Source organism: Ursus americanus, chromosome 8 (genome assembly GCF_024610735.1).
Source record: "Ursus americanus isolate L20-20 chromosome 8, mUrsAme1.1.p, whole genome shotgun sequence".
NCBI classification, from domain to species: Eukaryota; Metazoa; Chordata; class Mammalia; order Carnivora; family Ursidae; genus Ursus; species Ursus americanus.
In genome coordinates, this window is record NC_142134.1 from 71,843,826 (window position 1) to 71,864,948 (window position 21,123).

Sequence of the window (21,123 nt, forward strand, 5' to 3'; positions counted from 1 at the left end):
ACCATTTCTACGGCGGGTGGTCTCGACACCGCGCTTCGTGCACAATTACTCGCCAGAGCCCCGAACGATGGGCCAAGTAAAGCTGCCGCCCAGGTGATGGAGCAGGGGCACCGCGGCAGCCAAGATCCGAACCCCAACCCTAATTCCGAAAAACAGCCTAGTACGCCCGCGGGCGCATGAAACGCATAAGGCACCCTGCTCCTCGGTCTTCCCCTCCGTGCCCCCACCTGTAGGGCAACATCCCCGAGCTCCTTCTTGCACGAGTATTTTGGAAACTGTCAACGGAAACCCAGAGGCCAGGGAATGTGACGGGCGACCATAAATACGCAGAAGAGATAGAGCCCAAATAGCGGACGTATGGAGTCAGGGCTCGCGGGGGTCGGGGACCTGGAGCCGGGCCCTCGCTGCCGCGGCAGCGCGGGCGGTGCCAAGACCGGGCAGGCGGCGCCGGCGCACTCTGGGCACCGAGCCTGCAAAAGGGGCCTCGGGCGGGCGGCCGGACACCTTGCAGACGGCGGGCAGCGGGCGCAGCGACCGACACCCCGGAGCTCCTCCGCCGACCCTCCGTCAGCCGCCGCGCCCGGCCCGCTGCCGCCCGGTCCCCGACCCGAGTCCCGGAGGCGGCCGCTTTCCCCGGCCGCGCGGCCCGGCCGCATGGAGCCTGGCGCGGTGTCCCGGACTGCGGAGCCCGCCGCGGCGCGGGATGCTACCGCACGCCACTCGGAGGGTAGGAAGAAGATGGCGGCGGCCGTGGCGGCGGCGACGGCGGCGGCGGCCTCCCACGCGCCGCTGACGCCAATGGCGCGCGCCGGCCGGCGAGCCGCGGATGGCGGCGGCGGCGGCGGCGGCCCGGGCTCCGGCGAGGGGCGGGGCGAGGCCGGGAGGGGGCCGGCCGCAGGCGGAGGCCGGGCGGGAGGCTGGAGGGAGGCGGCGGGGACAGTTTGTTGTGCTCGGAACATGGCGGGCGTCGGCGATGCGGCCGCCCCGGGAGAAGGCGGCGGTGGCGGCGCGGACGGCCCGGAGCGGGACGGCCGCGGTGAGGCGGAGCAGCCGGGAGGCGGTGGCAGCGGCGGCCACGGGCCCCCGCCGGCACCTCAGCACACGGAGACGCTGGGCTTCTACGAGAGCGACCGGCGGCGGGAGCGGTGCCGCAGCCGCGCAGGTGAGGCGGGCGGGCGGGCGGCGCTAGGCCGCGCCGAGGGCGGCGGGGAGCGTCGCGCGATCCCGGGCCCCTGCCCCGCGGCCGCAGCTGCCTCCGGGGCCGCCCGGGCTGTGGTTGCGCGAGCTTCCGCGGCTCCCGGGGCTCCGTGGCTCCGCAGCCGCTGACAGCTCGTCGGGCGGGGTCGGCGCGCGGCACCGGGGCCCCCGCGGCACTCGCCTGGCCAGGTGTGTCCGAGAGACCACGCTGCGGCCCGGGAAGTTCTGTCCCGGGTCACTTGACCGCTTTGGAAAGGTCCTTCAGAAGGACCCCCGGGGTATGCTCCCCCCAGTATCGTTAGCGAGCACCTCCTACGTCGCAGGGAGCAGCAAACCGAGAAGCTCAAGGCTGATTTCTTCATTATGTTCATGCCAAGGTGACTCTTTCGTTGTGTATTTTGAGCGAACTTGAGCCATAGAAACCTGTTAACTTGCCCTCCAAATACGTGTTCCTCAGCCGCAGCTAGCAATGTGGTAATGACCGCGAAGTTCAGTACTTTTGCCCAGAACAGAAATACGTAGAAACATCTTTTCAAGATGTTACCTATGAACTTTTCCTAAACCGAAACTTAAGCCTCTTAGAAAAAAAATGGCTGTATGGGAAGAGATGCCTTTGTGAATCCTACTTTCAACCACCAATTTTAAGCATGTTGTTAGAATATTATTTTTTAAACCGTGGGATTCCTTTTTTTTTTCATTTAAATTGCATTTGTAATCATACTGTAGTTGTATATTAGGCTTAAAAGAAAAAGAGATTTTGAAATATATGTTTCATTGAGTATGGTAAACACATTAACATTTTTATGTAATTCTAAGTTTTAAAGGGCAGCTGAGCCATAGCTCCATTAAATTTCTTCCCCAAAAATTGCTTCTGGTGGGCAGTAGGGTCTCCATTAGCCGTTATTTCCTTCAGTTCCTGCAAATGAATGTTAAGTCCTAAGGCTTACTGCATCATCACTTGTACTTGGATATGAAAATGTAGGAGCACTCAAACACCAGCAGGTTGATCAGGTGAGATTCTTTTGATTTGCTCATTCTCACAAGTGGACGCAGGTAAGATTTTGAAGGTCTGTATATTTGAAAAATTAAGTACAGACTGTGCCTTGTTCAGTCTTTTCCAGTTAACCACTTAAAAATTCTCAACTCTGTTTGATTTAGTTGTCAGTCAAATACTTGCTTTCAAGAGTATTTACTTTCTGAACTGGCAGGACCTAAGTAAGATGGTATTAAATCTCTCAGCTGTCTGTTTACTGACTTAGACTTGAACCTTCACGACGCTCTGGTGCAAATGGAAACAAGAGTGGCCAGGTTTCACTACAATGGCTTTAAAATATTTCTGAGTTTCAGGAAAGCCAATATTATAAGAGCCCTTTTTGTTGTTGTTTGCATAACACAGAAAATGAAGTTGTCAGGAGCCTTTTGATGAGCACAGATGTTCGGTTTTTGGAATAACCCCTAACACCCCATTCCTGGCCCTTCCTGAGATGGGTCTGAATACCTTGTACCATGGACTTCCTCAGACTCCACACCACGCACGCATTCTTCATCAACATGAGTTTCTGAGCGTGGTTTACTTAACCTGTTGGAAGTTGGACTTTTAACCCAGTTGCAGAAAGTCTTTATCCGGGAGACACTTCCAGCTTTAGTTGTTGGGGTGGCCCTCGTTTTTTCCCTAATTCCATCAGTCTTGTGTGAGGAGAGATGACTGTGGCAACTCTTGGGGATCAAGACTTAGGTAAGAATCCCGGGAATATTTCAGCTGGGGTCACCAGCCAGTGTTGTTCCATGTGGGCCCCAGGTGACTCTTCTCGTCACACAGCTCTTGCCCCCGCTGGCATCCACCCTGTAACTCTGATGCCGCATTGGTTGGAGGCACACCCTGGAGATTAGAATTCTTTCAGCCATTCTTAAACACCCAGGCTGCTAAGCGGCTCTGCTTCACCTTGCTGTTCTAGCATCGCCCCTTTCTACTGCTCTGTAACGTTTCCCTCCTCTCTAGTCCAGAGTTCAGAAAACTGTTCCCTAGGGGTTGGCCTGGGCCAGAGGGCCTTTGAGTGGCACCACCTAGTGTCATGTGGGAAGCATTTCTCCCTGAATCAAATGTCTTCCAAGCCTCTCTGCTTATACTTAAGGTGTTACTTGGTTGACACACAGTGTTGCATTAGTTTCAGGTGTACAGCAGAGTGATTCAACATCTCTGTAGGTTATGCTGTGCCCTGGCTACCATCGTCACCATACGTACTTGTCCATTTTAATTCTCATGCTGCCTCTGATACTCTAGGCCTCCTCTCCAGTTTAGGTCAAGCTTTGTTTTTCCCTTTGAAAGTCATAATCTTAGTGTCTTGGTGGCCTAATCATCAGTTAGTTTGAAGGTCCTCTCTATTATTTCTCTCAAGGAGATTAGGGGTCTTATAAATGTTTGTTGGCCTGTCCCAACAACCTAGGATTCCATGAATGAATACACAGACTAGGTGCTTATCCACACCCTCCCCATCCAAGTAAAATAATTCGAAATATAGTATTTGAGGTTAATATTTTTGTTTTATACCTGTCTTTGTCCATTTAAATGTTTAGAAGATCTATACGAATATTCATTTGTATATGAGCCATTACATATACCATGTACGTGTATCTATATCAAGTGTAAGCTTTTGTTTTGTTTCTCATTTCAAACTCTTTCAATCACTTGATTCTCTAAACTCTGTCTTTGACTTACACGTAGCCAGGCACTGGGTTGAAGCTGTTCCTCTGGTATTAGTACTTATACCCTAACATAGTGCGAAATGAATATTCCACTCATCATACCTGTTCTCTTTCTCTCTCTCAGAACGTTCGTTGTGTATTCCACTGTTGCCTTATGTGGTCGCCCTTCTTGGGCTCTGGGTATAGTGCAGACCTACAAAATCATCTCTTCTGTCTTCTTTTGTTCCTGCTCTTAAAAATAATACCAACTTCTATTGTCCTTTTTGACATAAGCTCAGATAATAAGTACATATTACCATAGTTTTGTACTTGTTCCCCACTTCACTCATCTGTAAAAGTTCTAAGGGGGAGAGTTGCTGTATAGCCATGTTCCCGTTTAGGAATCTACGTCCAGCAAGTCAGCTTTGAACTAAGAATTAGGCAATCTGTTCTTGGCTTGCTTTGGTTGTTGAATTGCTTTTAGACTCCGTGCTTGCTTAGACCACTTGCCTAATTCTTTTGGCTCTGTTTCATGACTCCACTACTAAATGGTTCAGTATCAGAAGTACCTAAGTTGGCTCTAGTGCCCATGAAGACTTAAGAGTAGAAGAATTGGTGCAAAATAAGCATCGTACTTACTGGTGAGGATGAAACAATGACCTATATGATGCAGGTGTTGGAGTATGCATAGGGATAGGTGTTGCTTGTAAAACAGAAGAACTTCAAGTAAGGTTATGGGTGAACAGTATTGTATCTGATTTAAACAGTGCTGTGGGACCTGTGTTTTTCCTTTTGTTTAAATGGTGACTCTCCACTTCTAGAGCTTATACTTGTTATCCGTCTCTTTTGCTGCTTTTCTTTCTTTACCCATTTTAGACCTCTTACTTTACCTCCGTGAGGGAATGGTCAGAGGCAGGAAGAAAGCGTAAATCCAAAAAAGCCAACTGAGCTCCTATTTACAGTTCCTACAAAAGACTTCGAGTGGGACAAATGTTTTAACTCTTCATATTCTCTACGCCGTGTTTTTTGTGTAATTGAAAATTTAAATTCTTATTACAATTAATTTATTTTTATTAAAATACCTTTTCATTTAATCAGTCCTATACTCCATGCAGTATGTTACACTGTTATCCCTGTGGCCCCAAACTTATCTTCATGGATGATTAAAGGCTGTTATTCTGAAATTATACTCTAGTCAATTAATTTCTCACTTACAAAGAGAAGTAACGATAACTGTAAAACTGACTGTGAAGTTACTTGGAGTAACCATACCCCGAGATAGGTAATGTAAAACTCTCCTTCTCTCTGATACACCATTGCTCTGCTTTTAAAACTCTCACTTGTTTTATTTAACTAGTACATGTAAATTAAACAAGCGATGAAAAGTTGTTTATTTTGGTCTTCGATGGGTCAGTATCCCGGCTTTTTAAAATGTTTAACTTCATCCTAGTTTACCCTCCAAAATTCATCCATGGCTGCTCATTTGTGGTCCAGTTTGAGGAATGCTTGGGTGAAACAGGTCTTTGGAAAGACTATAGCATTGACTGTCAGATTACTGACATTCTGATCCCATTTTTAGTCCTTAACCCTGTAACCTTGTGACTTTTGAAACAGTCACTACTCTTTGTGTCCCTGTTTTCCATCTATAAATGTATAAATTTATGAATATTCTACTTATTGTTTACTTCCCTAAGTGAGACTTATTTAGAAGCAATTTGAGGGTCTTAAAAATTTGAGTGGTACCTTTACTGTTATTTAGGAAGACAGAATCACTGTTGTATTGATTTCTGTTTCGCCTCATATAAGGATGTACCTCTAGGTTTGTGTTACAAACTTAGGTGTAATATTTTCACATAACCTTAGTAAAGTTTATTACTATTTTACATTATTTAAGACTATGAAGATTTGTATGTTTTATAATTTTTTCCTAACAGTTAACCAATATTACTTTCAAATTTTTTAATGGTCAGTGCTATTTTAAGAAAGATATATTTAGACATATTACTTAACATTTAAATATGTTTATGATTACTCATTACTTTTAATGAATACTTTTGTATCCTGGCTTCTTATTTCTAAAACAAGCTATCCCAGAAGATAATTAAACATAATCTTCTTTTAGGGATGAGGAGGAAGCAATTTATACTGTACTTTTCCTCAATTTAAGATATGGGAACAAGAGCATTTCTGCAGTAAATGATGAATATTGATTAAAAATACTCCAGAGGAACTGATTTGGATTTATTATTGGTATTATTTCCCTTATATGAAATATTCACAAGTTGCAAAACTTAGTTCTTCTAATGTACAAGCACTTGTTTGTATTACAAATATTTTTAAAAGACGTGCTGACATTTCTTCTTGGTAAGAACTAGATAAATGAACTAAAATTGGTTGACATCTAAAAAGTTAAGTCAGTGTTTGCAAAATAAACTTTTGGATTACTTCGGAAAATAATTTGTTTTTAAAATATTAAGAGAGGTGTTTGGCATAACAAGTGAGAGCGACTTTTGTTAAGAAGAAATGAAATACCACCACAGTATGGAAGAAGTTAAGGTGGACTTAGCAGAATTCTTGAGGGGTGACACCCCCGGTGAAGGAAGTAGCCTTCTTAGATAATTAGCCAGGCAGCTATACCCAAATATCTCAGGACAAATAAGCTCAGATAAATCTGTAGAATGCTAGAGAACAATGTTTAAAACAACAAGAACAAAAACAGTGAACCACAGCTATACTTTGGAACAGAAGATTAAGTAGCATCCTGCAAAGTATATCTATGGCTACGGGAGGTGGGAGCAGCTGACAGAGCAGCAAGGCTGACTTACCAGCTCAGGCTGCAGGGCACTGTAAGCCCCTTCTCCTTCAGTATGAATCGAAGGGCTCTTTCTGCCCCGTCGAAGCCTGGTTAGCGCTGTTATCTTCTCTTGTGTGATTGTCGGGTAGATGGATGCTAATTATGGTGTAGGAGAGAAAGCACTCTGGACTTGGAGGTCAGAGATCCAGATTCTGTTCCCAGTTTGCATCTTAACCTTTCAATGACTTTGGACAAGTTTCTTAACCTCCACGATTCTGTTTCTTCATTTGTAAAACACGAACACCATTATCTGCTCTCTTTAGCTCTCAGAATTGTTGTGAGAATTTTATGAAGTACTGTGTGCAAGACCTTTGTAAACTGCCTCTTGGCATAAAGTGGGAGGATCCTAATTCCGTAAGCAGGGCCAATTTTACAGGAGTTGGGGAGAAGAAGGTAAGGTAAAGCTTCTAAAATATTTCACCCCATGAAGCTTGGTTCTTTTGTTAGTATTGCTTTAATGTATCTTTAAAAAACCATTCTTTAGCCTGTCAGTGTGTTAATTGTGTGGTATTAATTGTATGCAGGCACTTCCCTCAGATTCAGGCCTCACTGGGGGCTGGACATTGGGAAGATCAGGATTCGAGGTGCCTGCTTTCAAACAGCTGGTAAGGGAGCCGACTAGTTAATAGCATTAACTTCATAGAAGTAAACACAGGGTGCTGTATGTGAAACACTGAGAAAGAGGAGGTCGAGGGGAGGGGGGCCCAGTTTTCTAGAAAGTACATAGTGTCCTGTTTACAAAGCACTTGAGACAACGATAGGGAAAATAATCTCGTGCCACATGCACCCCAGTGTTTAGAGCAGCAATGTCCACAATATCCAAAGTATGGAAAGAGCCCAGATGTCCATCAACAGATGAATGGATAAAGAAGATGCTGCATGTGTGTGTGTGTGTATAAATGGAATATTGCTCAGCCACCAAAAAGAACAGTCTTGCCATTTGCAATGATGTGGATGAAACTAGAGGGTATTATGCTAAGCGAAATAAATCAGAGATAGACAAATACCGTATGATTTCACTCGTGTGGAATTTAAGAAATAAAACAGATGAACATGGGGGAAGGGAAGGTAAAATAAAAATAGAGAGGGAAGCAAACCATAAGAGACTCTTAACTCTAGGAAATAAACAGGGTTGCTGGAGGTGAGGCGGGGGGGATGGGGTAATTGGGTGATGGGCAGTAAGGAGGGCACACGATATGATGAGCATTGGGTTTTATATGCAACTGATGAATCACTAAATTCTACCCCTGAAACTAATAATACAGTATATGTTAACTAAATTGAATTTAAATAAAAAATTTAAAAAAAATCTAGTGCCCAAAAGCACACACTTGGAGGGTAGACTGCTTGATTTTGAATCCTGGCTCTACCACTTTCTTCCTTTGTGACCTTGGAAGCCTCCTTAATCTCTCTATCCCTTGGTTTCTTCATCTGCAAAGTGGGAACAGCAGTTGAATATGCCTCATAGTTATGAGAGCTGTGCACTAAAAACATGTTTTTATCATTTTGATATTTTAAGTGCATACTTCAAAATTTTCCATTGCGGGATTTAAATGGGTGTTTATAACTAAAATTCTTGCATTTCTAGAAGTAGAATCCTCAGATACCACTGTTGTATATTTATATTTTAGTTAAGATACTTTCATGGGTTTATATTGTTTGACTTGTTTACAGAAAATTAGTTATTAGATTAGATAGTTTGTTGAATATGCTTATTTGCTACATTACCGTTTACCCATGAAAACAGGATTGCAGAAGCAGCATCAGAAAACACTAGGGAACCACCAAACCAGAACTGAGTAATACCTCAGATCCTGTGAAATTACTAGTACGGAGTTCAAGACCTTGTGTCATGCTTTGCAGTTGTCTTGTGCTTTCATACGGATCCTCTCTCGGTCCCTTGGCCATCCTGCGTGGACCCCAGGCAGGTTCTAAAACTGCTCCAAACCTCAGTTTTCTCTTCTGTGAAATTGAGAACTATGACTTCAGCAGGGTCACAGGACTCATGTGTGATAGAGAGGATGCCAGAACCACCTTCTTCTGATTGCTAATCCGTGCTTTCCTTGTGGATCATAACAAAACTCTTATTATGGTAAAACTCGGTCAACTGCGTCATCAGGGAAGATGCCACTGAGGAGGATAATTTTCTAAGTAAAAAGGGTATAGCTGCCTCAGTCTTTTGATTTAATTTGCTGTTTTAAATTTAAAAGTCTGTAATAACTTGTTTCTGTATTTCCTTAACACAGCTGACATACTAGCAGGCTGCCTAGCCTCCCTCCCTGCCCTTACCGTGGATAACGCAAGCATCCTTGTCCCATACCCCGGGGCACTCACTGGCACTCACACAGCATGGCACTGTGTCCTTTTAGGGTGGAGGTTCGGATACCTGTTGGGTGACCCTTTACATTCACTTAGACACACACGCAGCTTGGAGGCTCCTTATCTTCCGTGGCAGCTGTGTCCAGTAAGGCGCCAGAGCTTGTCACTCTTTTCCTGCTCACTCTCCAGTCTCAGAAAATTCTGTCTCAGTCACAGGCTGTTTTCTCAAGAATCTGGTGTTCTCTCTGCTTTTGCCACTTCTGATTTCTGATTCTGTTTTTGTTCTCTCTGCCACACTCCTCTCTGTGATTTTTCCTCCTTCTTCTCTGATCCGTGTCGTCTTTTAGCGAGGATTTGTTGAACACCTGTGACATGCTTTATCCCGAAGATACAAAATAAAAGACAAAACCAGGCCCCAAAACGGGTGTGGTAGATAGAAGAAGCACCAGAAAGGGTAGACGCTGTGCCAGCCAAGTGGGGAAAGGCTGCACTCTGTTCGGAAAACCTGGGACGGCTTCACAGAGCAGGCGCCTGTGTGTGGTCACCTGTGGGAGACTGGAAGGGAATTCTCGGGCCAACGAACCATGTCAGCCGACTTCCCTGTTTGCATGAAATGAAAAGTATCGTAACTAGAGGATTGTGACCTGGAGATTCAGCGGAGGCAGGTGCGAGGCCTGACTGAAAACACAGCCGGGGGCCACGTGGTAAGGGATTTGGTGTCGCCCCTGCGGAGGTGTAGGGCCTGGCCCCCAGGTGGCAGAGAGCAGCCGGTCTGTGAGCAGGCTGGGTCTGGCTGCCCGGCAGGGTCAGGGCTGAAGGGAGGAAAAGACTAGAGGAAGGGTGTGAGTCAGGAAGCTTGGGTGGGAACTGGAGGGGGATAAGAAGGACCAAACTAGGGTGGCATATAGAGAGGGGGCAAGTTAATAAATGTGCCAGACGACGAGTCAGTGGGGCTTCGTGAGAGGAGAGGGGCAGCCCCAAGCTTCTACCACACAGCTGTGTCACTGGTGGCGCACGAGCCGAAGTCAGGGCTGCAGGAGAGGGTCCTGAATGCCGTTTGCAGGTGCAGGGGAGGGTGCAGGGCTCAGGTGGAGTTGCCCAGGAGGCACCTGGAAATAGGGGTCCAGGTTCCCGGGGTCAGATATGGCGACTTTAGGATTCAGGTGATGGTTTTAACCATAGACTGTCCAAGGAGAATAGGAAAAAGAGAAGAGAGGACATGCCAGGGAGTAACAGCCTTCAAGGGTGGCCGGCATTTTACTGTGACTGGTGCTTCGTCAGGACACAGTGACTGGAACACTGAATCGGCAGACATGTAGAGGTCAGCTGGAGGGGCAGGAGCTGCCAAAGACACCCAGGTCCAAGAAGTCGGGCGATTAGAGAGAAGAGTGCCTGTGTTGGAGGGTGGGACGGGATGGGAATCATGGTGAAGTGACCTTTGGGGCTCGCTGGTGTCAGTGAAAAGTAGTGTAAGCACATTCTGTCCTGCCTTCAGAGAGGCCTACTGCTTCTCAATTTTTACATGAAAGGATTGACATTCATGACATATTTATTGATATATATCAGCTAATCAGAACTTCCTTTGCTTTCTGGGGCACCTGGGTGGCTCAGTCGATTAAGCTTCTCCCTTTGGCTCAGGTCATGATTCCAAGGTCCAGGGATCAAGCCCCTCTTTGGGCTCCCTGCTCAGTGGGGAGTCTGCTTCTCCCTTTCTCTCTGTGCTCGCGCAAGCTCTCTCTCACTCATATAAATAAATAATTTTTTTTAAAAAAGCACATCCTTTGCTTTCTAATTGGAAGACTGAACTGAATGAGAGTATATGTGTATATATATATTTTAAGATTTTATTTATTTGAGAAAGAGAGAGCACAATCGGGGACGGGCAGAGGGGGAAGAAGAGGGACAAGCAGACTCCCACTGAGCAGGGAGCTCCACGTGGAGCTCCATACCAGGACCCAGAGATCACGACCTGAGCTGGCGTCAGACGCTTAACCAGCTGAGCCACCCAGGCACCCTGAGAGTATGATTTTTATCTTTCATTGGTTTGGCTGTTCTTGTTTGCAGCTCACAAGCTTTCTTTTTCTGTCCTTCATACAGCAGATCGTGTTCTGGATCTAGCCAGCCTACAGTATATTAGAAAGTTCCCAATCAAATATTGTACCCTGCCTGGATTTGGTGGTACTAAGGCCTTCTAATCTGAACATCTGTTAGTATGTGAACAATACAGTTCACCTCTGGTGTCCCTGGCTTCAACTGTAAATGTAATGAGAGCAGGGAGCTCGCAGTGCATTTGGTGATTCGGCCTGCCCTGCGCGAGGCTGGAGTGGGTGGAAGTCTGCTTTTCTCTCCGTCTGTTTCAATCCCCAGATATCTCTCATGGTGCCACTAACTCTCCAGAGAGATGACGAATCTGGAAGTTAAAGAAATGTGTGCACACATGCGTATATTTTTTTTGTGTAACGTAACCTCTATACATGAGCAGGCCATTTGACCTGATACTCAGAGAACTAGCCATCTGTTCAGTGCTGGAGGAAGTAAGTCTCCTTCTGGGTCTTCCTAACAGCTTTTCAGGGGTGTTTTTGACTCTGGACTCTTCCCCATGCCTGCAGACTTTAAATCCTGGTACTCACGTAGACGCAATTCCATGAGTCAGTACTCATGAATGAGATCCACCTTCCCTGTTTGTCATTTTTTGGAGGGAACACCAACGCTGTGTTTGGTAAATGGATTACAAGGGCCAGCTCAGAGCAAAGAGGACAAATTGAAACCTTTGGTATCCTAACTTCTGGAAGAGGGCTTGGCCTCCTGGGGAGTAAGAATAGGAAGGTAATGGAATCAGAGGTCCTGAAAAGTCAGTGAGGTGATGGGCTGTCAGGGAAGTGTAACATGTTAGAAGGGGTTGGAACCTTAGCTTCTCAGCCCAAAGACTCCCGTGACAGCCAAGGGGAAAGTACTCAACCTCCTTCGGCCTTACTTTCATTTGAGACGAGATGATTCTGCATGAGTTTGTTTTGGAGGAACAGAGAGAACAGGCGGGCAATTCCAAGGAAAGGGAGGTCTCAGATCTTGCTGAGGTTCTACTTTGTACGGCTTAGTGTGATGATTAGCCTGTTGGAAAGCCTTCACCTAGGGCAATGGCATTATTTAGATACTTTGGCAGGATCTCTGAGGCTGAAGAAAGAAGTTGCACTCATATCCATGTCATTCACCCAGGATGGTTTTTGGACCCTAGCAATGCCTGTTTAGGTGACTTGGCTCTCTTTTATCATATATAGAATCATACAGCTAGCTAGCTAACTAGATAGATAGATAGATAGTATAGATAGATACATTTATTCATTTTATGTCCTTGATCTCTACTCTCCCTTATGTCTGTCAGTCCAGGTCCTGTATCATCTATAAGACCCAGGACTGGGCTCTTGCAGACACTTTTCTAACTATTCTGGCTCATAGTAATCGTTCCTGTGGCGTTTTCCCTTTATACCACACAGAGTAGCAATTTTGTCAATAATTTTTGCTGATCATTTATGTGTAGCTGTTTGGTTCTGGGCACAGAATTATAGATTGCTTTGTTTTATTCTCTTTTTGTTTTATATATGTATTATCTATGGCCCCAGCTAACATGTAAGTTTCTTGATAAATACTGTTCTTTTGTGTCATTTTCTTTTCCTGTAGAGCTTTCATTGTTGAGGTTCCTCAGTGCTGAACTAACAAGAGGGTACTTCCTTGAACATAATGAGGCCAAGTATACAGAAAGAAGAGAAAGAGTATACACTTGTATGCGAATACCAAGAGAATTGGAAAAGGTACTATTTTTTTTTCTATTACCAGACATCATTGTGAAAGTTATGTCAACATGTTAATTATACGAAAATAAATGGTGAATAGCTTGAGTTGAGTTTTTAAAATATTGGAAATAATGTGATCATAGGTAATTAAATATATTGGGAGTAGGAATTCCCATACAGGAAGAGGCTTTAAAACTTGTGTTTTTAGTGTAAGTAAGATCCAATGTTTCTTAACTTTGCTATGTATTAAACTTGCCGTATTTCCACTTGTGTCGTGACCAAGTCACTTTTTCCAAGGAATTAATCTCTACCTACTCCTTTAGTTCTCATCAGTTTTCTTGTACTAGGGGCAGTATTTTTTCCATTCAGCATGACAAATTATTTAATTTCAGCCCTTTTAAAGGTTTCAGTTTCTTAGAAAGCCCTCATATTTAAAAACAAATGACAGTTTTTTCAAAGAAAAAGACGATTTGTTGCATCTTTGCCACAGAAAACCTCACATCCTAGGGTCAGTGTAGCCGCAGCAGCACTGAATCCATGCCCACGGTTCCCATGGTTGCGTCAGGTCTGTCAGGGCCAGTCAGATGGGACAGCAGGCCGCTCTTTTCCCTCTGCATCGCTGCAGTCGGTACATCTGAGCAATTCCAAGATTTCTCGCTAGAAAGGAAGAATTAAGTAATTCAGCTTTGGCTGTATCTGAACACAGTTTCGTGCTTTTATAGTAACATAAAACTTGCAATAGTTTGATCGGTTCCTTAGAATCTCACTTTCTGTTGGAGTGGCTGCCGGAGGAGTTTTGGGGCTTAGCTCAGTGAGAGCGTTCTGTAACAGGAGGGGCGGGGGACCGTGAGGAGTGAGGGCCCAGCTGGTCGGGCTGATGGTCTTTTACTTCTGACAGCCCGTCAGTGGGCTAGAGGGAAGGGAGGCAGCTGTCGAGTGACAGTTTGAGATGCGTTGCTTCACGTGGCTTCTTGGCGGCAGGTCGCCGGCCAAGCGCTGGCCGGAGAGAGGACAGTCGTGACGGTGAGACGGTGGTTGCCTGTGGTCGGGATCACCCCCAGTGCTTAGTGTGGTTGTGTGGCTGCTCTTCTAGGGAGTCCCGGGTTCCAGGGAAGAGTCAGGGCCGGGAGGGTGAGCTGGAGGAGTGTGGGGGCACTCTGCACACCACTGCTCCCCCACGGCGGCGGCACCTTGATTTTGTATGTTGGAATTTATTTAAAATTTTGGCCAGGGATGGGGGGTAGTGTTTCTTTTGCTTGCCAATAATAATAATAATAATAATAATAATAATAATAATTCTGTCTTAAATACATGAACTTATTTTCTGAGGGCTCACTTTTTCCTTCCAATGATAAGCCAAGGCAGGGAAGTGTGAGGATACACTGCAGAGGGAATTGGAGGGAGGTGTGCTGGGGCCTGTATCCTTGTACAGGACGGTGCCAGCCACAGTCAGGTTTTACCCACATGGTCCCTTCGAGGAAAGGTTTTTCTCTCACCTGTGTGAACGTGGTGGATTCCCATTTTTCTCTGCGGAGCACACAGAGATTTGCCTGCCATCGTCTGCCAAGCTGTAGACACACCCAAGGGATTGCTTCCAAAGGAGAAGTGTGTGTCTGACCCCTTTTCTTACCCCTCACGTGGCAGACGTGGTGAGCAGCGGCCGCAGCCCTGATGATGGTCGGCTCACCCGAGGCATGGTCGATACACACGTCCTCCTCTTCACTGGCGACACTGACATGCCAAGCAGTTTCTTGGTGGAGTTCTCACAGAAACTTGCGAGCATTTCAGGTTTGTTATCGTGAGCGTTGTCTGCTGGGGAAAATGCCCACAGGTCTTGGTAAAACCTCAGTATAAGCAGAGTATTTTTCAAATCATGGTGCATTAAGGGACCACTGATGGGATGAGTAACCAATGAGGTGGGTTGCAGTCAATTAGGAATTATTTTTAATTTTTATTTTTTTTTAAGATTTTATTTATTTATTGGACAGAGAGAGACACAGCGAGAGAGGGAACACAAGCAGGGGGAGTGGGAGAGGGAGAAGCAGGCTTCCCACTGAGCAGGGAGCCCGATGCAGGGCTCCATCCCAGGACCCTGGGATCATGACCTGAGCCTAAGGCAGACGCTTAATGACTGAGCCACCCAGGCGCTCCTAGGAATTTTTTTTTTAAAGAAAAGAATAGAAAAGTTATCAGAGTGCATTTGTCTGTAGGAGGGTAAGTATTTTGTCATGAAACTTTGGTTTTATTTGTGTGTGTAAGAGGCGTAACGTCAGAAAAGTTGAATTAACACTGCTTATGCACAATTGTAATAATTTTCTAATCCTGTTTCCTATTACAGAGGCTTTTGCTTTGAGCCTACTTAGGAAAATTTGATTTAGTCTCCTAGAACAACACTTCAGAAGCTTTATTGCTTAAAATGAACAAAAGGGTGTCGCATTTTTCAGTTTAGAGCAATTTCTTCTTAACTTCTCAGAGTCAGTGAAATATAGAGGAAAGCACAGTTCAATTTCAGTTTAATCACAGGCATAAATATCTCATAACAGGGTGAGTTCCCTCTGGTGTCTCCCAGACCTTTATGTTATGAGTAGGGTTTCACTAGGCTTTTATTACAAGAGTTGGGGGGCTATCTAGACATTCATCTCGGTAAATTTATTGTCTAATTGGTAATACGTAGTATGTAATACCTTTCCCTGATATAGAATATAGAATACTTCTAATATATAACACTGTATTCATTTTTTGTTGTTTTGTTTTTTGGCAAATGCTATGATATTTTCATGTAGCCTTTTCAGGAGAAGAAACTCGACAAAGAGCACTTTGCTTCTACAAGGGTTGCACGCGCTACAAAACACATAGTTAATGTTTATTTATACTTTCAAGTCAAGAGAGTGGTCAACTCAGTATCTCTTACTGAACCTGTTTACTAATGTAAAAAAAAGTTCAGAATTTTTGTGTAATTTTCTCAGTGAAAAAACACATATTTGACTTTCAAAACAGGTAAATTGTTTATATATTCAAAATAGTATTTCCAGTGGCTGGCACTTTTTTTGTGTTTGAACTTCTCATTCCGATGTAAAGGGATACAATTTTGGAGTGTTTTGTTGGCCTTGGGGAGCATTTCTTCTTTTCCGCCAGAAATCCCTTCCTGCCTGTACCCACGCAGCCCTCGGGTTCTTGTCCTAGATCTGTTACCGTGTGTGATCTCTGGGGGGGCTGTAGTATTCTCTCTGTACAGTGGAGGACACTGAACTACACTTTGTCTGCAGTCTCAACTGAGACACAGGATAGTGCGGTGGTCAAGGGCACGAAGTCTAAAGCCAGCCTGCCCGGATTTCTACACTCCACCATTTATTAGCTGCGAGGCCTTGAGGCGTTCACTTCTGTCCATTTTTCTCAGTTTTCTCATCTGTATATTAATCATGGGATGAGCCCTATGTAAATGTTTTAAAGTATTTTATAGTCCTCACCTCAGCAACTTGGGGAATGTCCTGCCCTAGGAGAGCAAGAGAAATTTGTAAAGGTTTCTTGTCTCCAGGTTGCATTTGAGGAGATGTCTCCTCTCCGGAGGGGTACCTGTCATCTGGGGCTACCTGTACTCAAGGGGTGACCGGGAGAGGTCTGATTTCCATGGCTCCCCCATGTCCCACTCTGATCTCATGTTAGACTTTTAATCTTCCTGCTTCACTTGCTGCAAAATTTGACTTTTCTAACCCAGGAAGGGACATGGTTTTCTGACTTTCCGCCTTCTTAGATTGTTGACCACAGGCAGTTTGGGGGAGAACTGTTTTCTTCCCTGTGTCTTTGTAACCAGGCTATCTTAAAGTATGTCTCTTTTATGAGGGGTTTAGCTGATGGTCAAAAGAGATAGCACACCCTGTCACCCTGACATTTTCTCTCAGGCCCTCTGGAGTCTGGCCTTAGCAGGCACATGACTTGGAGCCTCTGGTTAGGTCAGACAACGACACTTTAGAAGCTTTATGAAATAGGGCAGGATCACCAGTTTCTTAGAAAATTCCTGGTAAGTGCTCACTGCTCCATAGCCCCCCTTGACTTGTCCATTTACATCCCACCTCTGGCAGCTATTTCTGTAGTAGTAAAACAGATAGCAGTTACCAAATAAGGATTAGGCACCAGGCTCTGTCCCAGGAACTGTAAATGAGTTAGCATTCCACCTCCCTCACAGTCTCCTGTGACACATCTTCTCTTCAAGACCCGTTTTCTCCATCTGCCCTGACGTGGCAGTCATGTTGGTGTTTGTGCTGCATTTCGACCCCATGGGAACAATTTATCCTGCACCCCATGGGCACAATATCCTTGTCAAGAGCTAATTTTGTCATCTTTGTGAATTCAAAACTGCAGGAAATAGTAAGGAAATGCTCACCAAAATATTTTTTTAAATTTCCTAATATATATATTCCTAATATATTTTAAAATTTCCTAATACATTTAAGTGCTAATTTCGTGAGCAGGTCACTTCCTCACTTCTTTATTGATTTTTTTTGGTCTGTTTTGAGTGCCGTCTGTACTCCAAGCCCTTTGGCAGTGTGCGAGTACAGAGCTCACCTCCAGACTTGCCAAGGTAACGCATTGAGAGGTGACGAGACAAGGATGTAGATTTTGCACCTGCATTTTTAGGGCTTGAGGGTGTGGGTGGGTGTGCTAGGAAGATCCAGAGGTGGGAAACTGTTAGGGGCAGGAAAGGACAGGTACACTGGGAGGAGAGACCGGGACCAGGTAACTGTGAGTGGTCAGACTAAGCAGTGCAGACTAGCTTTGGGAGGATTTCTTAGGAATGCTTTTACCTGCAGGTGTGACAGACTACCTAACAGTGGCTTAAACCGGTTTGAAAATTTTTTGGACAAGTCTAGAGGAAGGAGATCTCCTTTTTTCCAGCTGATCGATGAAGCCAGCTTGGACTCAGAGTCCTTTCTATGTTTCCATTTTGCCATTGTTGGCAAATTGGCTTTTGGTCCTCTTGCTCATACCTTTTAATAGAAAGACAACAGATGCTACTTCAGGCGGCGATGCCTCTGCATTATCACCCAAAAGAAGAGGAGACAGACAGTGCCACCATTCGAGTGTCCCTTTTATAAAGAATTAAAAGCTTTCCCAGAAGTGCCCTAGCGCACTTCCTTCTGTGCGTGTCTTATTGGCCACAGTGAGTTCCACAGCCATCTGCAGCTTCCGGGGAGACTAAGGACAGTGGATGTGATACTTTTCCGAGGAAGGGAGAGGCAGATTGAGAGTGGTGATTGAGTTGGCCACCCCTCAGAGCTCTGCTTCTGAAAAGGTCGTACAGTGATGTTCAACACGGATTAGCAATAAGAGAAGCAAGAAGGGCTCAAGATCTTTCCATGTGCCTAACCTTTCTTCAAATTAAAATAAATTGATTTATTTATTTTACCTTCTAAGAAATAAGTGTGTTAGATACGTGTCAGGTATAGGTTGTGATTATTACAAAGCCTTTTATCAAAATTACTTCCTTTCCGTTATTTCCATATGTTATGTAACCGCCTATCATAAAAGGTAGAACTAAAACGAAAGTATATTTTTTACTTTTCTTTACCTTGTAATTCTGTACTTTTTGGCAGTGTTTTATTTCTTTGTTACCATAGTTATTACATTTTTTCGAAAATGGAACTCAGCTGCTTAGTCTTCAATGGAACTGCTTAGTTGCCTTAAGAATCTAGTAAATTTTCCTAAGCTTTAAATTTGTCAGGTTGAAGGTGTAAACATTGCTGTGGGTATAGAATATTGTTATTTTTCTGCATAGACTATTGCTATTATTGAAAGAGACCAAGATTACGTGGCACGGGAAAATTGGGGGTCAAGATTGAGTAATGTTAACTTTTCTTCTCAGGTCTGCAGGTGATAGGCGAGTGCCCCGATTAAGGCTTTGAACCTCCTTGGGCTTTGACTTTCTTCGTCAGAGATTATAGGGTTGGACTGGGGCATCTCGAGAGAGCTGATAGTCCATGACTCTGAATGAGTTTGTGTGCGAGGAGCAGAGGAAACAGGAGCAAATGGAAAGCTTCGCAGAAAGGGAAATTGTACTTACCTAAGGGAGGAGCTTAGTTCTGCTTCTTTGAGGGTGCAGGGTGGGGGTAGAGGATGTAACATTTGGAAAAAATAATTCAGCAAGTTGTTTTCAAAACAACGAACTTAGAATATCACAGAAAGCCTTTTTGTTGTTTCTCAATGTGAGTGTGTGTTAACAAAATGTAGTCACAGCCATCGTTTCGCCTTTATTTCGGGAAAATAGTCCTGGGATTTCCTGGTGAAACTGTATTGAGTACTTACCCAGACCCACGTGTATGGCAGCAGTTTCTTGGGCATCCTGCTCAGTTGCTAATTTCAAGGAAGTGTGTTGGGGAATCATCCCCCTGAGTTCTTCTCATGATGCAGCTCTTGTCTGTGACACACCCTGACTCACATGTCCCACCACGAGACTGCTTAGAAGCAGGAAAGCCATGGGGATCCGCATTTCTCAGAATCTAACATCTGGGCAGCCTAGGCTGGCATTCCTCCGGTTCTCTCTGAGGCTTGTTGCCCCTGCTTGGAGTGACAGCGGCAGCGGTTTCTTCGTGCCTCTGCAACAGTCTTAACCTTTCTTAAGTCTCTTGGAGGACAGGGCCAGTTTGGCAACAGCACCAGCAGCCCCCTCCAGAAGTGGGGCTTGGAGGTGATGGGGGAGTGGCCCGGCATCCATGGCCTCGTGGCCTGGTGGAGGCCCCGCTACCTGTGGGGCATATAGGACCTGTCCACAGTTCTAGGACAACCAGCTGAAGACTTCAGGATTTACCCTATTCACTGATGTAGTTAGAAGACAACTTGTGAAGTTGGCACTGTGGGCCTATGTTTATCTTTTTGAATCAGTAACTTAACTTCTGTCGCGTTAGCTTTGGAAAGAGTTTTAAATCTCTCTCTTCCTCTCTCTTTCCATTGTGCTGTAGTAGGCCATTGTGATCTCTCACTCAGACCATTGTTCTCCTTCACAGTCCTTTCTGCTTAGCCCCCTGTAATGCGCTGATCACTCCCTAAAAAAGTAGATTTGAGCCGAGAAGTGGTGTGATCCTGGCCAGCAACAGCGTGACTCTCAGATGTGCCCTGGGGTCTGGAGAGCACACCTAGCCTGCTGCATTATAGTGCTCTTTGCTCTTTGCAAACGCCAAGTAATTGTCCCTGCCTCAAGGGTCGCTGGGAGGATTCAAGAAATTAATGGGGGTCAAATGCTTAGAGTATAATAGTATTCGACATGGCTGTAAAAGAAGCAGGAAAATCCAGGACCTTTCCATGTATATAAATTTCTACAAATTTAAAATCTTGATTTTATTTCTTTATTTACCTCTTAAGAAATTTATTCCTCATGTTAAAATATATGGCAGATGTAGATTGTGATTATTATGAAGGCTTTCATCCACATTACTTTGTTTTCTGCAGTTACATGTGTATATGCAACATTGCTTGTTATAAAGGTCCCCGGGTCACTGTAATCCTGTTGTTTGCCTTCTCCTAGAGTGCAGACTTCCTGGGGGTATGAATTTTTGAATTCAGGTGAATAAAAATTATTACAGGGATGACCTTGAAGCAATAATTGCTTTCAAAGTCAGTCATTTGTAAACTTCTTAAATTGATAACCTATTCTCCTAAGAATGGTAATCCATTCTTCTAACAATGGATCTCTGCATGTGGGTTTGTTGAGAACTCCTGGAACACAGGATAAAGGTATGTGTTCCTTCGTTATTACTGAAGGTGGTTTCTGTCCCTCTAGTAAAATTATCACATTCTCGTCGCACAGCCTCCCGCTTACGCTGCACCTAGGCATGCTCTTCCTTTTGTTCAAAATTCTGTTCCTTTTACAGTGCCTGCCAAAATCTAGTACGCCTCTTGTCTCCTCTGTGGGAGATCCTTGCTAACTCTGTTCCCCCTCCCGTGGGTGCACATTCCCCAGTGCCACCCCCCACTCCTGTTCACCCCACCCAGACCTCATTTCTTCTCCAGTGTCTCCAGAGCACATCATTCACCAGCATTTACTACACAGTCGGTGTCCAGCTCACTAAATTGTAAATTCCCAGGGGAAGATGTCCTTCCTAATGACCTTTGATCCCCAGTGTAGAATTGAGCCAGATACTGTCTCTTCTTTTTCAAGAGGAGACCCAGAGCTTTGTAAGTTGTGAGACCAGGGAAGAAAAGGGAAACACTGCTTCCTGCTATCCTCCTTTCCAGCTAACACTCCAGGCCAGCCACCCCCCAGCAGTGGGTGCTGTGTGGTGGTCGTGGTGG

At 45.0% G+C, this 21,123-nt stretch overlaps 1 protein-coding gene across 1 annotated transcript in view; it reads left to right on the top strand.

Moving 5' to 3' along the window:
- The first annotated feature begins 340 nt into the window (after positions 1–340).
- TAPT1 (transmembrane anterior posterior transformation 1) overlaps positions 341–21,123 on the top strand; it is a 56,169-nt gene continuing 35,386 nt past the window's right edge. Inside the window, exons 1-2 of the mRNA XM_045771333.2 lie at positions 341–1,162; positions 12,728–12,858. Coding sequence (XP_045627289.2) covers positions 358–1,162; positions 12,728–12,858 — 936 coding nt within the window. The 5' untranslated portion in view covers positions 341–357. The remainder of the gene's footprint in view (positions 1,163–12,727; positions 12,859–21,123) is intronic.